The 26,329-nt window shown below is 38.8% G+C and overlaps 2 protein-coding genes across 6 annotated transcripts in view; one reads left to right on the top strand and one right to left on the bottom strand.

Annotated features, from left to right (window-relative positions):
• Positions 1-19,716, bottom strand: part of clec16a (C-type lectin domain containing 16A) — a 49,062-nt gene extending 29,346 nt beyond the window's left edge. For all 3 annotated transcript variants that reach the window (XM_059347829.1, XM_059347830.1, XM_059347831.1), the window contains exons 1-9: positions 19,454-19,716; positions 18,087-18,215; positions 16,970-17,103; positions 16,103-16,251; positions 13,457-13,562; positions 8,660-8,783; positions 7,786-7,960; positions 6,323-6,373; positions 5,534-5,650 (exon numbers count right to left, since the gene is read on the bottom strand). In XM_059347829.1, coding sequence (XP_059203812.1) covers positions 5,534-5,650; positions 6,323-6,373; positions 7,786-7,960; positions 8,660-8,783; positions 13,457-13,562; positions 16,103-16,251; positions 16,970-17,103; positions 18,087-18,215; positions 19,454-19,527 — 1,059 coding nt within the window. In that variant the 5' untranslated portion in view covers positions 19,528-19,716. The remainder of the gene's footprint in view (positions 1-5,533; positions 5,651-6,322; positions 6,374-7,785; positions 7,961-8,659; positions 8,784-13,456; positions 13,563-16,102; positions 16,252-16,969; positions 17,104-18,086; positions 18,216-19,453) is intronic.
• Positions 18,999-23,213, top strand: dexi (Dexi homolog (mouse)). 3 transcript variants are annotated; one of them, XM_059347872.1, is made up of 3 exons: positions 18,999-19,035; positions 20,318-20,874; positions 21,526-23,213. In XM_059347872.1, the coding sequence occupies exon 2, from the start codon at positions 20,447-20,449 to the stop codon at positions 20,714-20,716; it is 270 nt and encodes an 89-aa protein (XP_059203855.1). In that variant the 5' UTR covers positions 18,999-19,035; positions 20,318-20,446; the 3' UTR covers positions 20,717-20,874; positions 21,526-23,213. The 3 variants fall into 3 exon arrangements, with proteins under 3 accessions (XP_059203855.1, XP_059203854.1, XP_059203852.1); XM_059347871.1 differs by lacking the exon at positions 18,999-19,035 and adding an exon at positions 19,085-19,544; XM_059347869.1 differs by lacking the exon at positions 18,999-19,035 and adding an exon at positions 19,813-20,023.
• Positions 23,214-26,329: the final 3,116 nt, after the last annotated feature.

Genomic DNA, 26,329 nt, shown 5'->3' with positions numbered 1-26,329 from the left:
CATTTTTTGCGATAACGATATTCTTGAAGATATTAGGAGATACCTAAAAAGATATAGAAAATGTATAAATAAATGAAAATCTAAAATGTAGTGTGAAGTCTCAACAGTTGCCAAATACAAAAAATTTACTCTTGAGTATGAGCAAATAATAAAAATAACCATTTAGGGGTTCCGGGGGCATATTTTAATGAAATATTGTAAAGGAGAATAAAGATTATATGTTTCATTTAAGGCATCTTATTTTGACAGTCTTCTTGTAAGTTCTGTGGTGGATTCTGTTAACACACTGTGCTCTTATTTTGAAAGCTGCATGTGTTTAGCGACAGGGAGTCAGTAGCTTTTTGTGATTAAAACAACTTTAACCACTACATCAAGAAGTAGGAATGTTGCCAATATCATGATACGAATTTGTTTTAACCATAAAAAAAATATACCGATATTATCGTGAACGATACGATATGGCACACCCCTAATAATAATAGTTCAAAACAAGTGAGACCAAGAAGAGGGAGGTATTTGTCATGTAATAATATTCTGGAGGAAACACAATCAGAGGCAGGATACTTCAAATAAACTAACTCTCCTGTTTCCTGGAAGCAATAGCACTGCCACCCTTTACTGTCAGAAGTGCATGCAAACACCAATGCACTTGCACGTGACTTATCAACACAAAAATTGAGCTTTTACAGTAAATCCTTGTTGCACGATATAGTCGGTACATCTTTTAACACACAAAAGCCTCTTCCTCCCTGATATACTTTATCAGAGAAAATGACCTCACACACACAACAGTTGATCACTGGCTTTGAGGTCATTTTGGCGGTACTGGAACTCGACGTAACCCACATATAGAGCCCTCAAACTTACACAAATAACGCAGATATGCACACAGGAAACAGCTGGTTAATGATAAGATGCTAAGCAGCGATGTCAACACTGACTTACAGTAAAAGTGAGTCATCATAACGACAATAATAAAAGCCGTATATTTGTATCTTGATCTTGATTTTTTGGTCTTATTTCATGTAATTTGGTATTTCCAGATAATGGTTTACCAAAGTTGCTGGTTTCAAACTTAATTTTGAAAGTGACAGAGAGAATAAAGGTGGAAGACATGCAGCAAAGGGACCTCAGGCTGGATTCGAACCTTGGTCCGCTTTGCCAAGGACTTAGCCTTAGTGGTATAGAGTGTAGCAGTGAGCCACCGGGACACCACCACAAGAGGACTTTAAGCTTGACACTTGTACTATTGTCTGTTCAAATGAATTTAAAGAAACTATCCTTATGCAATTGGGTTTTTCCTTCATCAAACCTTGAATCTTAAACCAGGGTATGAACCAAACCATGACTGTCTACTGTTACACCCCTAAAACTTGTGGTTGGTAGATTTGTTTCATTGTATTTGTGCTTTGTTTTAATTAAATAGCCAATTTGATTGAGTATGTATGCGCATGTATGTATTTGTCAATGGGTGTACGTATGTGTGTATATGCATAATGCATAGTAATGTATATTCACTGTTATTAAGACTGATTGTATTCCCTGGAAGCTACTGAGCATCAATACTGTAGTTATCATGAATTATGAATACTGTAAAGTGTTCGAAGGGCCTCTGAATATCAAGGTTATCCTGCTTCAGTGGTTTCATTTGTAGGAAAACTTTGTTGAAGAAAACAAAGAGGATCAGGTGTCTCATGCCGAAACTAGGTGGCCCTATTTCACTTCAGTTATTACGATAACACAAACCACACAACAAATATACACATGTGGACACGTATGTAGACACACACACACACACGCACACACACACACACACACACACACACACACACACACACACACACAAACACACACACACACACACACACACACACACACACACACTTTTACTGGAAGGAACTGTATGCCAAATGAATCAAAACTAAAAGTTATACTTCATGTTTAAGTTTGTTTTTAGCTAAATCTCCCTCTGATTATTCCTCCCTCCTGCCTGGTCCCTCTCTCCTACAAAGCACTTCATTTTCATCTCAGTCCGTTGAAAATAATTCACAGTGTTCTTCAATAGTGTTGTGAATAACAAGACAATACAGTTAAGTTCTTGTGAAAGACTAAAATGTGCTTCAGGTAAAGTCAGACCTATTTTTAGACTATTACCCTAAAGCCCCATAAAGCTAAAAGCCTTTTTGACTCAGTCCACAGAATAACTATACAAGTATTTGTAATCTTTCCTGAAGCCAGCCAGCAAAAACATAAACATCTGTATCTGTATCACTGGCTATAACTGAGCACTTAGGATTGAACTACAGTTGCTGCTAAAAACATGGTGTGTATGCTGGCAAACATAAACCACAGACTAGCATTAGTGTGTGTGTGTGTGTGTGTGTGTGTGTGTGTGTGTTGCACCTGTTAGCTGACTATGTTCTGGTAAACTGCTCACACTCAGAGCCTGTGCTGAGAAATTAATGGAGGTCAGGGAGCATGTAAGGTAAACCTACACACAAACCCCTGCACAAACACACCCAGCAGCACATGTAAACGGGGGCCATTTGCAGGTCAGGGTTGCACTTTTAAATGCACACAACTTAAACAGTTGCATGTGCTTTGGAAAAAAGAAAAAAAAAATACAGTAGACATCATGTATCTAACTGGTGCACTTGCAAGAAAACACGTGTACAAAAGAGAGAAAGAAAAAAACTACTTCCAGGAAAGAGATTTGGGTTAGGTGAGCAAGCTCTGTCAGTGTTCCATCATGTGACCTAATTTCCTGCCACATCACAGACAAACAGGAAGTGCCATTTGACCACCTGCGCAGACACAGAGCCCATGCCTCATCTGCCTGTGTTTCATCTACACGAATCAAACAATAACACAAAAGCTGTTCTATCAGATGTGGTGGAAACACATTATATCCACAATCCAAAGTACATGAGAATACTTCTGTACGACTTTTTATCTCTCAAGCATCGACAGGAATTATCATGGGCTTTTTTGTTAAAATGCAGGTGTTCTATGCGTGTCTGCAAACATGCATTTGAACAGAGATATGAATCCATTCTAAAAATAAACAAGGACACACACACACACACACATCACTGCAGGTTAGCTCTCTATAAAAGCAAGTTAATTAACTTAATTAGAAACCAGTCTTCTATTTAGAATAAATAACCCTTATTTGACTTCTGTATAGAGAAAAAAAGATGAATTCAAGTAATGGGTCCTATTGAACAGAAGCTTTGATGGCTTGCCTTCCTCAGAGGCAAGCCATCAAAGCAAAACGCAGTATGATGTAATGAAAAAAATGCCTTGACATTCAATACCACAGGAGTAAATCTCATCATCATCGTCAGTGAGCCAGTAAGTATGCAGCATGTTTGCACCAAGATCTAATACAACTGGTGATTGGCTGTCTAACGATACATGTCGTAGAGGCAAGCAGGAAAAACACCACGGCACACACAGAGACGGAGCTCATGTGTGTGTGTGTTGCTGTTTTTTTAAAGGCTTGTCTACAGTGTGCGTCACATAGGTGTCTACGAACTGAAAAAAATAGAAACATAGATTTTACCGTAATCAGTGGTGGAAAAAGTATTCCGATCCCTTACTTAAGTAAAAGTACTAATACTACACTGTAAAATTACACCACTACAAGTAAAAGTCCTGCATTCAAAACAGTACCAGCATCAAAATGTACTTAAGTTAAAGTACTTGTTATGTAGAGTGACCCCACTCAAATTGTTTTATATATTTAAAATATATTGTTTATTAGATTAATTAGATCAATCTGTATTGATGCATTTATGTAAGCATATTTGAACTTTATCAAGGTAGGGCTCATTTTAACCGCTTAATATACTGTCATGAGGTTTAATAAAAAAAAGAAAAAGTCTAATCACATTAAATTTATCATGTTTTTAGGATAAATCTCGACCTGAAAAGTAACTAATGTTGGCAGCTAAATGTAGTGGAGTGAAAAGTACAATATTTACCTCAAAATGTAGTAAAGTAGAAGTTACATAGTCAAGTAAAGTTCCAATACCTCAAAATTGTACTTAAGTATAGTACTTAAGGTAAATGTACTTAGTTACATTGCACCACGGACTGATATGTGTAATGTAAACATTAATATAGCAGTGAACAACTGTTCACCATGTAAAGTGCAGTAATGTTGTCCTGATGAGGGGTTGAAGCCACGCCCCCTTTGTGTGCATTTCAATGTAAGCTTCTCTGCTCTGCGTTGAAAACAAGCAACAACAAGGCTTGTGGGAGCCAATCCGGCCGCACTTGAATGTTTGTGTATGTGAGTCCCTGTGTGTGTCACACTCAGTTACTCTGCGATGCAAGTTTACCTGTATAAAAAAGTCACGTGATGGTGAAACCATCGTCTGTTTCTCTAGTTTATTTTATTTGATAAAAAAATACTTCTACCATATAATATAACCTGTATACACTATACTCCTCTAATCTTCGGAAAGGGGCTATACAGATGTTCAAAAATGCAACACATGGCACTTTTAAAGTCCGCAAAGTGCAGAGAGAGAGAAAAGTACCACTGAATGAATAGCTGGCAGGTACTAGTTTGGGTCTGGTTGCCTCCTGTTGTGGTAGACCGACGTCGTTAAGACATCACGCCTCAACTCACATTCACTGAAAAGGTAGGCTGCTTCTTACAACAGCCGCAGGTCACACATACATACACATACACACACACACACATATACACATATACACACACACACACACTCACACACATACAGAGTCACAGATAGACATAGCACGGAGAATAACCACAAGCATTCTCAGAAACGCTCACTGGCTCAGCACACCCACCTGGGTTTACAAACAGATGGTCAAAAAGTTAAGAAAGAGGGTGGGGGGGACTGAATCACAGGAGTAGAAGAAAATGGCAGGAGGAGAGATTTATAAAATGTGAGGTGAGGGAAATGAGATGGGGAAGATCAGGGGGAGACAAGGGGGAGAAAGAACGACAGAGACAAAGATAAAAGGGAAATAACATAAAGGTACAGATGGAAATAGAAAGAGAAGAGAAGGACCGTAAAAAAGAAAGCAAAGAAAACGTTTCAGACGGAAGAAAAGATGGGAATAAAGAAGAGAGCGCACGAAAAATGTAAAGAAGAACATACAATGGAGATAATTAGCATATAGCTGCCTTGATGTGGGTGAATTATGGAGAAAAACCATGACCCTGCGATCTTATAACCACCTACACGCACTGGAACTCCAGTCTGTGTGTGTGTGTGTGTGTGTGTGTGTGTGTGTGTCTTTCTGAATATATCTGTGAGCATTTATCCATGCGGTTGCGTGCGTAGGTGTGTGTTTGTGCATTTCTTGTTTGTGCACTGTGTTTATGTGTATGTACTTATGTGACCCTGTACCACAACGTACAGTCTTCTCTGTTTGTGTGTGTGTGCTGCACATTATCAGTTTTAATGATGGTTGTGTGAGGGCTGATTATGTTAAGTGTAAATGTGTTTCTGCTTTGCATGTTGGTCTGTACTCTGTGTGTGTGTGTTACCGTGTTCTTGTGCGTGCTGTGTATGTCCGTCTGTGGGGTGAAGACGGACAGGTCTCCATTGAGTATAACTTCAGCCAGGGCGTTGACCATCGGCTGATAGTGGATGATCAGAAACACCTGGAAAACACACACACACACACACACACACACACAATTAAGTAAGTAGTAAAAGTAAACTATTGTTTGTTTGCTTGAAGTTTACTTGTCCTTTTTATTTCCTTTTGTTTATTCACATCTGATATGAGGCATGATATCCATGTTACAAATGAAGTATAAGTGAAATAAATGTAGGGCAAAGTTCATCACTCTACCAGATAAACGTATTGATACCAAATAAAAATGACTTCCTCTGTCCACCGGTGATTACCACAGATAAGACCGCCTGTCAACAAATTGCAGGACTTCGCAGTTAACTGCTCTTTTAACAGTTCTGCATAAATGTCTGAACAGCATAACTTGAATTTTAAACTCAAATTTTGAAGCAATCTACAGGAGATCACTGGGATGCAAAAAAATCCACAAACAACACACGTAGTTTAAACCTTTTCAGTTACAGAAATATGACTGAATTCAGTGTCTGTATTAGGTTTCAGAACTGGACAAACTGGCATAAATGTACCAAAGTGGCTGGTAGAAATCTTACTCCTCTGGATAAATATTATATTCCCTGTTTAACTTTCCTGAAGAATTCATCTACATGATAAACAGGCAGAATTTATATCCAGCCGCACAATAAAAACACACCATTCCTTTGGTTATGGCTGGTGATAGTGTATGTGTGTTGCTTACTTGAGACAGCAGGTACAGGGACACCTGAGGGTTGATCTTTCGCTCGTCAGACTACAGAAACACAAAAATTAAAAGGTCAGTTAATGTCGGAGCCTAGAAGAAAAACACATTTAACAACTACAGTGCCACTTGCATGAATTTGCAAATGGTTGCCAGAAATGTAAGTTTATACACATCATCATCTCTCTCTGTTGCCGGACGGAGAGATTCAAAAGATCCTTCGCTCCTACAGGCTGTCTCATTCTTCAATAGGTTCTACCAGACTAACTGAATTTACCCTTGGAGATGAATTTAGTAATTTTGATTTGATTTTGATTGATTGATCAAATTTACTGGGCTGATTGTGCAAGACCACTGGTGTAGCTGCAGTCAGAGACAGGTATACAGTTTAAGTTCATTTTATACTTTGAGTCAACAATTAAATAATTTACTTTAAAAGGATCATATTTTTGTTAATAATATATTTTAAGTTCATGCACAGACAGGGAAAGATGTGTATTCCATAGCGGAACTAATGTTGTTATGTTGTATAGGGGTGGGGCATTAGTCAGACGCACTGTACACAGCACACGAGTAACAGCGCACCTTGCATGTTAATTAGAAGATGACGATAATAAGATGCTGAATAACGATACAAAGAGTGAATAAGACCCGACTTTGAAGTTTCCTTTCTTACTCCCTTTTGAGTTAACGCGGCCAATGAGGTATGTTTACGTTATGTTTACGTTATGTACACATGTTTAAGATGCTCACGGAGTAACGTGGTGCGCTAATTGCGTTTCAATTTATGTAAAATGTAAACAAAGCATATTATTATTTTATTAAGTAAATCGAGTACATTATGTAAGGTATTTTTATGTTTGGAAGATATTTCTTTAATGTTATTCTCTATGGAAAATGCTTTGTATTATATGACACTCACTTTATGATTTGTTTATTTAATTTATCTAGTTCTCACGGCATGACGGCGATGTGCAAATAAATGCCCGTGCATAAAAGGAACGACTTGTGTTCGTGATTTCAACTGAGGGAGTAACAACTGGTATGGTAATTTAATAATCATGCCAAAGATTTACAATTTCCACCGTTTCAAATGATATTTGCTACTTTAGTTTGTTTTATGTCATTGTATAATTGTAATTAATTGATTTATCACGAAAATATATTTAATTTAGCTCTTTTTTTTAAACTGATTTTCATTGTGAATGTTTTTTGCCCATTTAGGATTACAACTGAGACAAAACTAACCACACAGTTTCTCTGACGTGCTCTTTAACACATACGCTAATGGAAAACACATATGTGCAGAAGTGTTATAACACGTCATGTGCTAATAACTTCGTGTTAACATATTTTGGGAAATGGAGGAAATGGGACATTTGTATGTCACAAACGCTCCACTTTGAACCTGTCAGCATCAGTGTGACTGAATTGGTTTAGACGTGCACATGAAGGTGACGTACCGTCTCGGGGATAACCAAAGAGTAGACGTAGAGGGGCAGGAACAAACGGTTGAGGAGGTGATCGGTCAAAACGTCATTGAGGAATTCACAGTTGATGATGAGGATATCATTCAGGTAGTGCAGGTGGTCAAGGTGCTCTGCTACCAGGTCACTTAACTTTCCTCTGTTCTTATGCCTGGGACACAACACAGGGAGGCAGAAAGAGAAGAGAGACTGAGATGTGCTAGGGGACAAGCTGTTCTATATACATATCACATATACAGTACAGGCCAAAAGTTTGGACACACACCTTCTCATTCAATGCGTTTTCTTTATTTTCATGACTATTTACATTGTAGATTCTCACTGAAGGCATCAAAACTATGAATGAACACATATGGAATTATGTACTTAACAAAAAAGTGTGAAATAACTGAAAACATGTCTTGTATTTTAGATTCCTCAAAGTAACCACCCTTTGCTTACTAGAATATAAGACATGTTTTCAGTTATTTCACACTTTTTTGTTAAGTACATAATTCCACATGTGTTCATTCATAGTTTTGATGAATCTACAATGTAAATAGTCATGAAAATAAAGGAAACGCATTGAATGGGAAGGTGTGTCCAAACTCTTAGCCTGTACTGTATAATATGACACTGGCATATAACAAAAAACACTCTTCTGAACACTGAAACTACTTAAAATGAAATTTATAGTCTGTTTTCAGAGAAAAAGGTATATTACAATGCTAATAATACAATTCATTATGCCTTTGAATAATAATGTCTGAGCACTGAGCTCCTGGATAACTGTTACAAAAAAAGAGACATGCCTGACCTCTAGAGGCCACAGTGAGAATTACATTGAGAAACACTAATAAAGATGGCTTACTCTTCATCTGTCTGCACACACTTGTCCAGTTCGATGACATGGCTGCCAATAAACCAGACCAAGTTGCTGAAATATGGAACCGCTGTCTTATCTCGGATGTAGTGCAGCATGTGCTGGTTGTCCACTAGAGAGCACAGAGTCAGGATCAACATGTTGGTTATGGTTGTTAGTTCGGCTGCCCACAGGTAACAAATACCATCACACACACACACACACACACATACTCGTACACACACTTTGTGATCCCAGAGAATTACCACAATGTGACAACCAAAACAGCTAAAATTAAGAGACAAATTACAAAAATTATGAGAAAAATTACAAAAAAGTAACCAACCATGTTAAGTCAAATTTAGTACAAGAACTGGCCCATTGTTCATACAATGTAAAAGGTAATACTACTGGAGGGGGAGTAAGAGTAAAGCTAGTTCAGTGTCGAATTTCAGAATGTCCATCTGATTAATCAAAGTCTGAGGTCTGAGCCACCAGTCTGTCTCATTCACTCATGCTTTCTGGAGTTCAAAAAGCCAGATTTGGTTCAAATTTGTTTTAGTTGTAATGAAAGTCACAGGCTTAGTCATTGTGTAATGAAAAGAAAAATGCCAATAAATCTTATTAAAGGGGAACTCCACTTTACAATTTACACATCAAAGCCTCTCATCAAAAGGTCTTGAGAACATTACTGCATTTGACGATAAAGTTCTAGAAAGCCTTTTGTGGCTCTGACTAAAAACTGTGTATATTTCTTGCGCACCAACCTTTACTTCTTATTAACTGTCCGTCACAGGTAGTCAACATTAAAGGAGTGTAATTCTTTATCGCTGGAGTACTAGTTTAACACTCATCACAGTTGAAAAAGCTCTAATATTAAACTGGACATCCATTCAATGCCAATTCATACTGCAAGAACAGGAATAAAGAAACTACGGAGTAAAAAATCTGACACCTGCATTACAAAGTATTTGCAAATATACCCATGCATCCTTTTAAATTTGTGTGAAATAAAAGCCTAAGGCAATACACTGGGCCCTTAAGTGAGAGCCAAACATTTTGGACTCTTACTTTAGGTTCATTCTTAATGACAGCTTCACTGACTTGGTCCACAAAGGTCAGACTGAGACAAATAATGAATGAACAGCCAAATCAAATGACTGAATTACATAACAGCAGAAAACAAAGAGACAAATCACAAGCTGCCACTACTTGAGTCACAGTGTCATTCCAGCTACGCCCATTAGTGGATGAACTTGGAATTAAAGCGAAAGGGGGATCCTGTTTAAATAACCACAGTGACCAAAACTGCCAAACCCATCACCAAAATAACAACCAACAATTAATCCAAGAAAAATAATAAAAAAGGCATGCAGGTGTTTCTGCATATATGTAGATGGGTGATACAGATTGATTTTCAAGAAGATATTCATACCAGTACATTTATAACAAATACACCATTAGGAACAAATAGGGCTGGGTATCAATAAACAATGACACGTGATGAGTAATAACTCCAACAAACCAACTTTTGCTACATTACAAATTTTAGCCAATAAAGACTAGTCTAATAATTAACAACAAAAAAATCAGCCATCACTTCAATGTACTGTATGAACAAGTGGTAACAGTATAAAGAAATAATAAAACATGTTTCTAGGATACCCAGCCCTAAAAAAAAAAGACTGAATGAATGGAACCAACTTACATGAAACTGGAGTTAGGCAGATGGGGCGCGCAGAGGGAGGAGGGAGAGGAGGAGAGAGACAAGGAGAGGAAGAGTAGGAGTGGTTGTTGAAGAGGAGGAGGGAGAGGGGGAAACAGACAGACAGGGTTAATGTGTGTAAAGGGGCGGCTGTGGAGGGGTGGAGGTTGGGAAGGACCCCGCAGGTATCTTAACAAATACACTACAAACAATGGCACATCTGGCAAAGGATATAATAATAATAATCTATATAGAATACGTTACATAAACTTGTTTTCAGAATATCACATTGCTTTTCACTGTGTAACATGCCAACAAGAGAAAACAGAAACAAGAAAGCAAGTTTCATTTAAACTGATTAGTGTTGTGATTGGATGTTACCATTACAGAATTACACAGATTAAAAACAACAAAACAAAGCAAATGAAGTAACATCGTTTGCACAAAAATGTCTTCGAGTTAGCTAAATAAACTTAATGCTGGATAAAATCCTTGTCCAGGTTGTCATTTGTTGCAGTAGATGACCCAAGGAATCAGTAGGAAGCATCAAACTGTGACATGTTTTTTCATTGCAACATCCTGAACCATTTTAAGTGTTGTGACCATGCAAGAATTTCAATTATGGGTTAAAGGAGCAGTGTATAGGATTAAAGGCGATCTATTGGCAGAAATAGAATATTTACAATTATGTTTTCATTACTGTTATCACATGAAACTAATAATTGTTGTGTTTTTGGTCACAAGTTGCATTACCATGGTTCTACCGTAGCCCAGAATGGACAAACCAAACACTGGCTCTAGAGAGGGCCCTTTTGCGTTTTTACTTTACCCAAAGACCACTGGAATTTCTACTATATGATTGTAAAAAGGAGGGGTGGGCTGAGAGGTATTCAGTTGTTTTCAATCTGCAGCTTGTCCAGTAGATGGCACTAAATCCTACACATTGCTCCTTTAATTTAGGTTAAAAAAATGTACAGTGCCATGGTTGAGAATTTGAAGTGTTTTTAAGTTATTTTTGTCACAATCAGACACAGCTTTGACTGCATAACATCTGCCTTGTCCCATGACAAGCCTCACATGCTAGAATAAAAGTCAGAGTCTGCATTTAGTTGATGCTTCCCTCTTTCCCAGATTCCTTACTATAGCCTATAGCCCATGGCCGGACCAGCAATGATACATTCCCCACACCACTCGGTTACCGCATAAATGACTTTTATTTCTACTGTTAAAGTCAGTTGTGAGATCTAATGAAGTCACTGTTAGGAGTTACAGATTCAAGACTTTATGGACAATGTAAGACACAAAGTTGTATAGTGCAACTTGTTACATGCAGGGCTAGACAAACAGATACGCAGACAGACAGGACGTCGTAGCTGATGTGTTGTAGTGACTGTAAGTCAAGGAAATGCTATGCATGGTGAAGAGAAGCATGATGTGTGAGAAAAGCCAAACCCTCTAAATACACCACCCGCCTCCCCTAGAGTGGCAGCAACCAGCTCAGAGCCCTGAGGAGCCCAGAGAGAAAGCAGGAAGAAGAAGAAGAAGAAGAAGAAGCAGAGCCTGACGCAGCACAGTACAGAAAACAACAGTGTTTGTTTACAGACTCACAGCATCACTGTTTAAAGGCTCCTGCACTTATAGGACATTTATTTTGAAAAGTCTGCAGGTTGCAAAGGGTTTTGACAAGTTTGCATGCTGGGTTCAAGTGGACTTGCTGAACAGTTAGTTCTTATATAATTAGTAAATATGATGGTGATGCTTAACCTTGTGGTAATGCTACCTTCGACGTTGCACATATGCTAATTGAAAATGTTGCCTATATCTGTTGTTGCCAATGTCTCAACCACACAAGTTCAAATACCATGAACAAAAAATTTAAAAAAGTTGGTTTTCTGCTTATTTATATGTTGTTGCTTTATAATATTGACTAACAGATTATATTTTTTATAACATTGTCATTTTCTGCATTAGTTGGAAACTGTATCATTAATTTCATTGTGTGAATATTATACAGTGAATCTCTTCAGTGTTAAAGTAAAGCACGACAGCGGCTTGGCAACAGTTCTAAAAAATACCAGAGAAACTAAAAGTAACCATACAATAATAGGATTACAACTGGGATTTGTGAGTAGTTTACAAATACAGTATGTACATTACTTACACCCAGTTATGTTCTATAAAATGTAAACATATGTAATAATTCATGGATATTTGATGCTGATTAACTTGATGGCTGCATACAGTGCAGACCACAACTGGCTTGTTGCAATAGAAACAAAACCAAAGGCAAATGTTTGTATTGAACGTTTGAACAGCAAATGAGAGAATGACAAATGTATAGAATAAGACAATAGAGACCAAAATCCCCAAAAGCGACAAACAACAAAAAGGCCCACAGGGCTGCTGGTTGACCGCATTGTTTCAAGAGTTACACTCGTATATTGTTGTATATACATTCTGAACTGGAAGTATTCCTACAGATTTTCTGTAATTCTGCCATTTCCGCTGAGTGTTAGAGGTTAACAGCTTTCATCTGTCTGTTCTGAGCAAATGTTTACTGAATGTATAGCCTGTGTTGTAGACCTACTGTCTGAGATATCATTAGAAAAGAAAGATGTGTGCCTAACAGCAGATGGTATTACTGTAGAAAAACAGGATATATGCTCTTAAATTAAGCGCAGCTGTACTGACACCTGCTTAGAGATACTTAAAATTCTGAAGTAATTGGTTGCTTTCAATAAGAACAGATTTTCATGTTTGTCAAAGGACCTTTTGAAAAATAACTGTTACATGAAGGTATTATTTAGACTAAATCGCTTTTAGAAAGCCACTCTGTTACACTAGAATAATAATAAACCACATGTGAAGGCTGTGACACACTTAAGGCCAAAAATTCAGCAGAATGTGTATTCGTGTGAGTTTGTCAGTGTTACCTGTTAGTCATGCTCATGCACCAGAAGCAGCAGCGAGAAGAGGGCACGAGTAGAAAGAAAGGCGATAGGCAGAACCAGCATCTCGTGAATGTGTGTGTGTTGGTGCGTTTGTGTACGCACACGTGTGTGTAGCGTTAGCGTGTGCGCATGCACGATCCCGGCACTCACCTTTGTAGACATTGAGTGTGATGGTCCGGACTGCGATGCGGACCATGCTTTCAGGGTGGTTGAAAAACTTAATGGCCTCGGTGTACAGGGCAAAGTCATTAGTGTGCTGTGTGTGGGAGACAGAGAGGGGTGGCCGGTGAGCAAGGCACAGTATTGCACCACCACACTCAGGCCACAAGCGACCACAGAGCAAGAGAGAGAAGGAGAAAGCAGCTTGTGGACACAGAAATTCTGGGCAGTATTGCATTTCTATAAGAAAGTTCTGACAAACTGGTATTTAGTTCTCTATTTAACGGAGAAAATGTTCTTAAATTCTTAAAGTACAAGGCCGACTTGGCTTTTTCATAGATGTACAGGTTGGGCAAACACACACACGTTATTTTGAGCCGTTAAAAGAATTGTAAGACAGCATGATCTAACGAAGGAGAATTTCTCCATCTTAAGTAAACAACTAGCCCACAAGGTACCGTGTGGACCAACTCATCCTACAGACTCAATGAGAAGTGTCTCATGACTCCTAAAATCCAGTCAACAGGGACGCTATATTGCAGGCATGTCCAAACTATTCCACAAAGGGCCGTGGGGCTGCAGGTTTTCGTTCCAACCAAGCAGCAGCACACCACACTGGACTCAGGCCCCGTTCACACGAGGACGGTCTCAACAGAAGACGCAAAAGTGGCGTCGCGTCTTCACTTTTTATTCCTCGTTTAGACGAGCATTTTCGGGAGGAAATCTGCGTCATACGATGACGCAAAAGTGTGTGAAATTCGATTGTATGCAGCCAGGCAGCATCACTTAAAGCGATAAGAGCATCTTTGGTCATGCAGAAGTTTTCACGCCACACATTTTCATCAGCTACTCCTTCCACAAAGTTCTCCTCCATCACTAGATCTCCCAGGTCTCGTTCACAGCCGTCTGGCTCGCCTCCCACCAATTGCTGCATCCAAAATGTGATCGAGGTTTTTACAGATCCTTCTCTGTTCACTAATACTATCTGTACAGATCCTGTACATTTGGTGGAAAGACTCCTGTAAGTTTATTAGAGCAGCTTGAAGGTCCGACACATGGAAAAAATCCCACGTTTGTTTAATTTCCTGTACTGGAGCATGTATGTGACGTAAACACATACGTGACGTGAGCAGATCTGAGCAGAGTTTTGCGTCTTGTCAGTGTAGACGGACACAATACGGCGGAGTGTATTTAACTTTTCCACTTTGGAAGGTGGTTTCAGATTTTTGCGTCTTTAAGCCCCCAAAACGCCGTCACCGTCTAAACAAAAGGCACTTCCGATAAAATATTTTGTCGTTTTTACCCGCGTGCCTCCTCGTATGAACGGGGCCTCAGTTAATCAACTGATCTCAGTCTTCAGACAGTTGATTGGTCAAACTGTGTGCTTTTGCTTGGTTGAAATGAAAACCTGCAGCCACACGGCCCTTTGTGGAATAGTTTGGACATGCCTGCTATATTGGATGGATAAGCGAGGCTATTTTGTCTGACTTGTAGAATGTGCCCTTGAAATCAAAAGATATACACATACCAGCAAGCTGCACTTAAAAATATGCGTATGACAAACCGGCTGCTCTGCATCTTACAGTCATCTCTCTCTGTGCCGGTGTCTGATCCTCTACCATTCCTCAGTGCCTGTGACCTCCAGCCAATCACCGTTGAGGGCCAAAATATAAACAGAGGTCACAGCTAATGAAGAAATGTGATCCTGACACCAAACCCAAACCAAAGAGTGTAACCAAAATGTAACTGTGTAGATCTGACAGGAATGCAGGTGGCCAAAGTAATGAGCTATCCAACAGTGCCCTCTGGAGGACAATAATCTATCAATCAATAGATTCTAAATTCATTATAATAAATGAAGTGCGGCATTAATTATGAACATGGCATGAGAAGTGTTATCCATTGCAAAATGGGGGGTTTACTTTTATTGCTAACTGATAAAATCATTAAATGACTCCAAAATAATAAAAAAAAGTTATATATTATTTAACCACAAACATAAATACTCTCAGATCTACACAATGGGTCTGGTTTTGGCTTCAGGGGAAAAGCTTCCATTGACAGTACACCAATAACTTTCCCCAGCACACACAGGCCAATGGAAGAACTACAGACACTGCTGAAATACTGAAGGGGTAACAACAATGTCAGAGATTATTCATGTGGTCAGTTTTCTTACGTGTTACTATCTATTACAACACACACAGATAAATAAAGCAACACGCTCAATGGTAATTGTAAGAACAGTTTAAATAAAGAGTAACAACTGTTTTGAAACTTAAATTTAAAGAAAAAAAGATGTGTGGTTGACTTGTGGTCGATAACAACTGAGACATTCCTTCAAATAAACGTTAGATTGACATGCAGGTTTTTGTTTCATCCGGTTAAGAGCAATATGACACGTGGACAAGAAACGCTAAATCAACCCCTCTACACATGAAGCTGATGTTTTGACAGGGGAAGTGTGCTATTAACCACTGATGATGGAAGAAGCAAGAGAGCTGATAGAGTGATTGAGAGATAGATAGAGATTGCACCATAAGAGTTGTTGACATTAAATAAAAGATCCCGTGTGTCTCTCCTTTCTTTCAGTCCCTCTTTCTTCCTGCTAATGCCCCAATCCCCTGATGGCCTCACCTCATTGTAGAAGAAGTGCACAGTGTGGTTGTTGAGTTTAAGTGACAGGGTCTTGAGGAAGGAGATATAGTAGGCCATGATCTCCTCGTCTGAGAAGTCAAATTTGTGGACGATGATGGAGTTGACGTGGTTGTTGGACAAGAGGTAATCTGAGAAGAGCAGAGACGTGATCAGACTTTTTCACACAGCTTGTGTTTTTATGAAAATGGCCTTTTGTGAACTGCTGTCAATCTTTCCATTAACGGTCCAGTAGTCCAGTGATTGTAGAAGAGCATGTTGAAAGCCTAAAGATTCACTGCATTATTATTTGCTCTACTTTAGTCAGAAAAAAACAGTGAGGCATGGCTGCTATAGTCACTGTTGATCATGAGAAAAGACTATTTATTCCTGCTGAGATGATACCACAACTGTGATTTTTTTATTTTAAAAACCTCTAATATCTACCTAAATGCAAACCTTGCTCATGTTATATAAGGTAACAGCCCACTGTATAAATGACAGTTTATCATGTAGTGAGTCTTTGGTTGCCTAGCAACAAGGAAAAAAATCCTGCAGGCTCTGCATTGTATATTTCAACAAAGAAAGCCAGTGCAGCATGCTTTGCATTGTTTAGCTTACAAAACACATTAAAACATGGACACGTCTACATGCTGTTGATTTTAGGCCAATCCATTACAACACCCTGGTAATAACTGCTATGGGAGCCTTTGCCGGTTTAATCTAGACTACATTCACTCATTCAAAGCTGTCTCAAAGAATACAACATTTTAAGAAATGTATTAAATGTTATAGGGTTATTTAATTGCAAAGTGTTACATCCGATATGCGTTTCTGTTTTTTCCAACTACTGGTGATTCAAATACTTACATAGGGAAGTCTCATGGCTGATGTTCTCAAACAGTATGTTGAGGGTCTGGAGGAGCTGGACGCACACATAGCGTCCCGACTTCTGACGCAGGATGTTCAGGAAGAAGGCAAACATGTTCTTCTCCAGGAAGAAGCTGAACACATACAGGAAAGTGAACACAGACACATACAGGAGTCACTTCATGATGACTTGTTAAGAACATGTAGCCACAACTTTGATCAACCTTTGTTGCATTTAAATGGCTCTCTCTCCCCATGTTTCCTGTCTATTATTTTACAATCTGATAAATGCTATGTGCCAAAAAAACTAATCTTTATAAAAAGGAACAATTTCAACCATCATTTTTGTGCTGTATGATGTAAATATTCTGACTGGCTCTCTGGCATCTGCATAGTAAATACTAAATGTATGAAGATGAGGCATTTTGCACCATAGATATTTTCAGATCATTTTTTTTCATAAAGATTATCATCAATATTGCAATAAGATGGCACAAAATTCAACTCCTACTCAAAAACAGCCTTCAAAATACTGAACTGCTACTAGCCTAGAAAATTAGATGTGGTTGTTCTTGTCCATGTTTATTCTAAAGGGTTTCCTGATCACACAAAGTACATTTCAACATCCTCTGTGGTTTCTTTGCTCTTCAAAGCCATTTCCTGCCTCATATGATAAAGTCAGAGGTGGTGAAATGGATAAACAGAAGCTATGACATGCAACACTAATTTCAGAACGGCTTCAGATTTAAAACAAAACACTATGGCTTCATGAGCTTGTGTCCCAGGGAACAACTGAAAAACCAATATGTATTTTTCCACACAACTATGTGGACATTTTCTCAAGTCAAAATGTTACTACTTTGTGCAGAGCGAGCAAAACAGGAAGAAGTGTAAACTGGAGTATGATAATCCATCCATCTTTTAGTTATAATGTTGAAGAAAAGGGTTTTCAAGTTGATGTTTGCCTGTTCAAAGATCTCCTTGTACACATGTGCACAATTATCAAACCTTGCCTGAATAATTTAATGCAAAGCTTTCCTTGATTCCCATCCAAGAGTCACATCTGAATAACTGACGGTACAGGTGAGGGATTTGGCAGAAAGTGACTGGTACTTACTCAAATACAGAGCTGTCATTCTGGTCCCCCCAGATGAGAATCTCTGTGATGGAGCGGATGGTCTCCACGAGAAGGTTTCTGTTGTGGTCTGTCACTGTGGTGTTTTTCGTCAGGACATGGTACATGTACCTGAAGGAGAGACAAGAAAGTAGGGAAGATGTGAGAAGAAAGTGATAAAAGCTAAGCTAAGCAATAAACTGGACAAATCTATCTTAACAACAGAAAGACAGACTGAAGTGATATAGACTCTTCATTATCTGATATATCATATTCATGATCCACAATGGGATTTATTTTTGTACTTTTAAAGTGAATAAGGTGTCAGAGTACATAAAAAGGATCAAAATAGAGTTTGTTGAAAATAAAAAAGTGCTGTGAGAGTATCCCCTGACAAAGGTCCAGGCTAAATATGCTATTCATTCTGTACCCATTTTATGCTCAGGGTGTATGTTTATGAATTATACCAACATTTGAGTGACTACATGAAGGATGAAGTTCCAGCTATTAAAGTTGTATAAACTTATTTAGATGCAACCAAAGCAGTAACAGATAATATGCAGTTGCAGCTATTAAAAGCAGGGAAATACCTGATATACCTGTCATACAGTTCTTGTGTCACTGAGTGCCAGGTTATTAAGTTACAGAACAATGCATTTCAAAGAAAGGTGACGTCAGGCCCTCTAATGTTTATTCATTTAATCAGATAAATGTTATTTATATGTCATCATTTACTGGCTCCTGTCATGCTGTCACTTTGCAAAAGTGGTTCCCAAAGCAAGTTGAGTATCCGTGCACTAAACTGTACTGTACACCCACACAGGTGTTCTCAGTTATTGCCTGATTGGACTGCTTCTGTGGGTGTGTGCAGGCTGATTATCTCCCTCAGTCCCCGGTTCATTTGTTGCACCTGTTGTGGATGGGAGAACTTTAGGTCCTGCCATTCTGATGGGTAAATAGGCTTTGGTGTCCTCAGTAATTAGCAGAGGTCTAGCTAATTAGTCAGGATAAATGAAAACACCTGTGCAGGCCCTTTAACTCTTGTTGTTTCGATATTCAGCATGTCTGAACAGTTTGATACCGACTTTGTAGTCCAAAACCAAATAGCATCGGTTCAGTCAGTTCTGTTTTAGGGTGGATTTTCCCAAGCTAACAGCTTACGTTAGCTCACATGTTTAACAGTAACGTTATTTAACGAAGAGAATAAAAGACGACACGGCAACCACATGTTATGTTATCTGACTGGACTGCTGTACTTGATTTACTACTTTAATTTGAGACGCTAATAACCAAGCTATTGATAACGCTGGCAGCCGTTCTCAACCGGTTATTAAGGGCTAACATTAGCATATCTAATGCTAGCTACTCACTTCAAATGATCCAAGGAATGGATGTTTTTCGTTTTCCCCTGTCCTCCAACCCAGCTCCGTGATCGGCCAAACATGGTTGTGGTTTTTAGAGGTGTGATGCTCTGACACGCGCGTTATTTTCCCCACGTTAGTGCCCGCATCTACCCATTACACCCACTTTCTCGTACAGATAGCTACTTAGCAAACAGAAGGTGATAGGCGGCGATAGCAGCGCTCTCAGGTCATTACGTAACAGGTTGGTGGCTGGGTTCGTCTGGGAGTTGCTGTTCACTCCCTACACAACTCACCTACCGCGGGATACAGGAGTGAGAGGAGAAAAACTACAAGATTCACTTCCTGTGTTCATTTGTGACGAGTAAAGCACGCGACACGTCCTCGCGAGCTGATCGACAACGCAAAGACCAATCAGGGCAGAGCCTGCCAGGCGGTCAGCCAATCAGCTGCCGAGGCTTCAGGTGTCGCTTTGTAGTCAAGACTGTTTTGATGCAGTTGGCTAAAATGTTAGAAGGGACGTTTACCTGTAAAAACATCGACAGAAGCGTGTATTTGTGAATTGTTTCGCATTTCCTGGTACGGATATGTATACAAGAAAACTCCAATATAACTTTGCATGTAGAAATGTTCGCGTTTGTCTTTATTAGCAGCGCATGCTACTGTTTTTAGCCCTAGCCAGCTGGCATGGCGTGGATTCCGCAAACCCAAAGAACCAATGTCAAGAATCCGTCGAGCTAGCTAAAGGGATATTTTGATACTGTGCGCCGGTCAATATTAGCTATGAACGTATTGCCCATGTGGCTGTCGTTTTCTTTTGAACCGTACGGATAAATTAGCATTTAAAAGCTGCCTTTTAATCACTGTTTGCAGGTCGGGACGAGCCGAAATGGACGCCCCAGCCCCATCACCCCAGAGAGAGTTCTAGCGGTGACACCAGCAACTCAAGTCCGCCGCATCCTGGCCCAAAAACAACCCAAACCGTGGCTCTCTTTCTTTTCTATGACACATCCAATTTATGCCCAGTTAGATTCGGTAGAATCGCTGTTGGACGAACTCCCATATATGTTTTATCTGGGCCTGTTCTTTGTGAACGTCCTGATCCTCTATTATGCCTTTCTGATGGAGTACATCGTCCTGAATGTGGGGATAGTGTTTCTGCCTGAGGATATGGACCAGGCGCTGGTGGACCTCGGGGTGCTGTCCGACCCCGCCTCTGTCCCTTATGACACGGACACGGAGCTGGATGTGTTTGAGGGGTATCTTGAGTGACAGGAGGAAGAAAGGGGAACTAAAGTGGTGGTGATGATGCAGATGTCCGGGGCAGATTGGACCAGAGTGGACACTCCCTGGTCAGTGATGTGGGGAAAAAATGCCTCAAAGCTGTTGCTGTTGCTGCCCTCTTCTCAAACAGACATATCATTTAAAAAGTAAGGAGAGCACACAATAAATGCTGCGTTTTTAGGTCTCATTTTTCTGTTTATAGCATGTACTAATCGACTCAGTGGTTACCTCACAGGAAAAAACAGCAAAAAACTTTTTATTTTGCAGGAGCAACTGATTCAACAGGAGCATAAAACACTAACTGCTACTATAAACTACTCTTAATGTTTTAAACATCATTTTATCAGTGAAGCGCCCTATTTTCTATAGAACCTATAAAAGCCCATTTCTGCGGAAGTGATGAAAAAAATACAGATAATATAAAAGGGAAACAGTGATAAAAATGACAACAGTATTTACTTATTTTTGAGAAATATCCTTTTTTTTTTTTTCCATTATTATTTTGAGATGCTGACTCATAATTTCAGGATAAGCCATTATTTGAAAGTTTCCTCTTAAGTCTATTTTGAGAAAGTTTCTAATTTTGAGATACTAACTCATTTAGTAATTGTTTTGTTTTAACAGTATTTTGCAACATTAAATCATTATTTTGAGAAAGTTTCCTTTTGTAATGACTTCCAGAATTACAGGACCTTTTTGTTTATTTATCATATTGTTGGAAATGTACTGTTATGTTCTTAGATAAGCTATTCAAAATATTTGATGATCTTCTGTAACTTTTTTTGTCACATCTCTAGATTGTCTCGGCTCAAAAGAAGGTAGCCAGAGGAAGACATTCAGCACCTTAGGCCACATGATCGCTGACTGTCCCATGGGAAGAGCACTCTGCACTGGATCAGCTGTCGGTCAGTCTGTTTCCGTTCTAATAGCAATCGACTGGTGGAACACCATGTGGGTTAGCACTGGAATCTGTGTCCTTCACTCTGGACACAATAAAAGATAAAAAGGAAGCACAATGTGCTCTAAGTGGAAAGAGACAGCTGTGCCCTGTGGATGTAAAATGAATGTCACCAGAGATGTGGAGCATGACTCAGGCTGTCTGCACTGCAGCCAGTGCAGATACAGCAGCCTGATGCAACCGACATTTACACCGAACAATTTACCCATGCTGTGCATGATCTGGAGGCCGACTGCTGAAGAAAGTGAAATAAAACGTGCCACTTCAAAGTGTGATGTCCGACACAGTGAGACATCTCAGAAGAAGTGTCATAGTGTTAAAATGATGTCCACTGTAGATCTGTTGCATACTTAATCATTCACACAGTTGTTTTAACAACTTGTCCTTTTGAAGTTTTCAGATTGCAGAATTCATTTGCTACTTAGGCTCACATATCTTTGAGGCGTAATCTGAAATGTGTCTTTTGAGGTCATCCATACTGTATGTCTGCTTCAGGGATGTACACATTCTCAGGAGCACAGTTAGGGACTCTGGGCGCACTGATAAGACACTGACACTGGAAACAGGCTGTGAAACTTGGATATAAAGGGAGGGCCCCTTATCTTTTCCAGCTCTCTTTCAAAACAGAAACACCATACCACACTTGCCACACTTTTCACTCTAAGTATTAAAGCTGCTGGGGAGAGTTATTTCTCTGATAAAGCATGTCCTCTGATGAACCATATCACATTAGGGCTGCAACTAATGAATATTTTCATTGTGGCTTGATCTGAAAAAAAAAGACTTATGAATATCAAAATAATTTCAGATTATTTTTATGTTGGTTGACTTATCGTTGCAGCTCTTATGCACATTTAATTCCCATTTAAAAGTGAACAGAAACGGCTATGACAGCTGTCCGAATGTGTCAAATTGTTACTAGTATGAATCGTGTCAAAGGCTGAGACCTGAGAATCTCAGAAGAAGTGCTTTAGATATTTGACTTTTTCATTCTGTATTTGTTGCATTCAAGTTTTTGTTTTTTAATGTTAAAATTGTGTGTTAGACTCAACGCATGATATTGGTTGTGTTTTTAAAAAAAAACTTTTAGTTGTCAAAACTCTTTTATTGCACTTCTCTTCTGTTTGTTATGAATTAAGAATTCAGTTGATAAAAAAAGAATATTCTTGGCAGCAATAATAAACTGGATTCAAGCAATGAGGCACCTGAAGCCTTGAAAGTACTGTACATACTATAGGACTGTAAAGAGCATTTATAATCACTTCATTAACTAGAGATGTTGATTTTGGAGGCAAAGCAGAGAACACACAGCATACAGCAGCTGTCTGCAAAATAAGCAAATAGTGCAGAGTAAGTCACAGACAAAAACCATTCACGATATTTGCACATGCACGTTTCATACTCTAAACAAACTTTAGTCCAGAATTTCATTGCCTGACTGTCAGTGTTTTCAACATTACATTTCACAAACCAACACTTACTTTGCCTACTCAGCTCAAACGGCAAATTTAGAATAATCAGATAATTGTCCACAAGAAGCCACGCTGCAGCTCAAGAACAGGGATGTCACAAACAATGGTGTCAAAAGTTTATTAGAACAAGCAGATTATAAGATATCGCCATGCAGGACTTTTTTTTTTTTCCAGAGTTCGTACAGGAGTTCAACCAGTATTGATCAATGATGGCTGATAACCAAATTCTGTCTTCTTTGTGAATTAAGGATGCCTGTAAGCAATATTTTCTGGTTACATTTACAGTGTTTGGACTAGAGCCCGACCGATATGGAATTTTTGAGGCCGATACTGATTTTAGAGGGGGGAAAATAATTGATAACCGCTATTGTGGCAAATACAGTAATTCTTTGGGCTGGATTAAAAATAGACCTTTTTTATGTAGATTTTTCACCACTGCAAATGTTCACAGAGAGCTACTTTCTTAAACATCAAACTTTATTAAATAATATTTCAGTGTTATTCATTATTATACACTATACAAACAATTTATTACATTGTCAGCCAATTCTGTTAACGTTAACTGAGAAAATAAAGAATAAATAATAAATAAATAAACATAACTGTTCAGTTTCAGTCAATTGCTGACTGAAAAAAAAAATAAAATTGACAGCTAACACCATTTCTAAATCACGCCCAGCAACATTTTCTGCATTATATACTGTGTAAAAAAAGAGTTTTCATAACAGCACATATCAGAAAGCATATACACAGATACAGATATGCCTTTGAACGGCCAATATAGACTGATAATATCTGTCAACTCATATCTGTCGGGATCTAGTTTGGACTTAATTGTTGATGCATTTGTATAAATCAGTGTGTCTATTTTTGGTGGGAAAATCATCTGAACAGCATTTAGATCATGTGACACTAAAAGCTCAGGATATTAATATTCATTAAATATTGCCAAACATGTTTGTATAGAATTTGATTGAAGAATCATATAAACTATAGCAGGAAAGGGCTTTCTGTAGATGAATCAGTGTAATCAAACCGTATCATGTTGGTGGTGGTCATTAACAGGCTGATGTCAGTCAGCAAACCTCCGCCAAGGCCAGTGGTGCATTCACATCCTCCTCCGATGGTCCCATTCTCTTAGTCGAGATGTATTTTTCGGATTATCTGGACAAAACATGAATGCAGCACTAATGTGGCCTAATGCTACACCTTTCCACCAAGTCTCGTGAAAATCGGGCCAATAGTTTTTCCACAGCCCTGCTGATAAACAGCCAAACAAACCAAGCTGAACACACGACTTCCTTGGCGGAGGTAAAAATCAGTGTCAAATGGAGCTTAGTTTTAAACGTAAACCATTTATAAATCACTGGTGTTAGTTGCAGGTACTGTATGAGACTGTTTGTGCCATTTCCTGGGCAGGAAACCACACTGTGCTGGACAGGTTCTGATCAAATCTGCTCACAACATCTTAGTTTAGTGAAAACCCATGAGACTTCATAAGGACTGTGACGGATCATCAGCATACAGCCTCTCCCCACTGCTTGTGTCATCCCTCCACATCTGCTTCTTTGCAGACATGCACATGCTATTAATAAGCTATGGATCGTAACAGAGATTTATTTTCCAATGTGTATTTAATAAACTTTGAGCGAATGCCAGCTGTTTCGCCTCTTACTTCAACTTGATTGATTATTTTGATGTTCTTTTAAAGGTCCCATATTGTGAATTTTTTTATTGTTTCTTTTAAATTATATTATGAAGCACGTGTAGGTACTATAGATCAGGGATGGGCAACTGGAGGCCTGGGGGCTGTCATGCCGGATGACAACTACATCCATTTGAGCATGAAATCTTAAAAGTGCAGTGTAAAAATGCACACAATTACTTCTTGCAATTAATGTTGGTCTGCTGTTCTTGCACTGAAAAAAAATAAATCACAGTAGGTGGTTATTTTTTATTTGCTTCAAACCTTCTGTATTCCTATTTCTACTGTTATACATGCATTTGAGCATGAAATATGTTATGGTACTGCACTGTAAACATATTTAAAATTGCAGTTTCATCATATCTGGTTAAGTGCATGGTCCTATTTGTGGCCCTGTGGTAGTGTCGGTGAAAAATTGTGGCCCCCTCCAGCATTTAAGTTGGCCATCCCTGCTACAGATACTGTGAAGGAACAAAAAAAAAAGAGAATTGGAGAAAGGCACATAGCGCTTATTCAGGAACTGTCTTTAAATGAGCCATCAGGACTTCTTTAAGGTTGTGATGTAAAAACTATAGGTAAAATACCACTACAGTATATAAGGAATGAATATTACATGATTTTAAGCCTTCATTTGCCCGCCAGCAAATGCAGGAATATATGCATAGTAATAATGTATATTAATTCCTCAAAAGAAGAGACTGGATTATCTCTGCAATTAGGTGTTAGGGGGGAAAAATATTGGCATCATTAATCTTCACAATGAGTGAAATATATTAGCATATCTGTTATAGGAAGAAAAAAAATCAAATATTGTGGATCCCTAATCATTGTCATTCCCTGGATGCAAAAATAATACAGACACATTGAGAGTGGAGGTGGAGGACTTAAACAGACAGGCGTTAATTGAATTATACAGGTATATTCAGAAAAGACAATATGAGAAAAATAAAGAGTCTTTTGAACATAAGAGTGTAAACAAATTGAAGTGTAAAACCAAAATACGTATAAACTTGAAAGTGAGCATAATGTGTCCCCTTTAAACAGGACATTTTGACCTGAAGACCTTCTACTACAGGGGTCCCCAAACTTTTTTCGGTGGGGGCCACATCAACTTTTTTTTCTGTGATGGGGGTCCGGGGTCAGCCTATAACAGGAAATGATATGGGCCAAAGTGACCACCAGTGTTATTGTGTAAATATGACGATCACTTGTTGGCCTTGGCACCACCTGTTGGTTTGCAAAAAAGTAATAAAAAGTCTTCACATGTTTATTTGAAGTACCACAGATATTCCTTTTATTTTGTAGAAAATGAAAACACAAGCTGATGCCAGTTAACAATGAGGTGATGTGATTTTGTAACAGGTACAGGTGAAAATAGATTCTGCATTCAGAATCTATTTTCCACATTTTGTTGACCGACTCTCTTCCGTTAGCTTGCCTTGCCCGCGAAAACTTGACGCTTAAGG

Source organism: Centropristis striata, chromosome 13, assembly GCF_030273125.1.
Source record: "Centropristis striata isolate RG_2023a ecotype Rhode Island chromosome 13, C.striata_1.0, whole genome shotgun sequence".
NCBI lineage: Eukaryota > Metazoa > Chordata > Actinopteri > Perciformes > Serranidae > Centropristis > Centropristis striata.
This window is presented reverse-complemented; position numbering and strand designations above follow the sequence as displayed.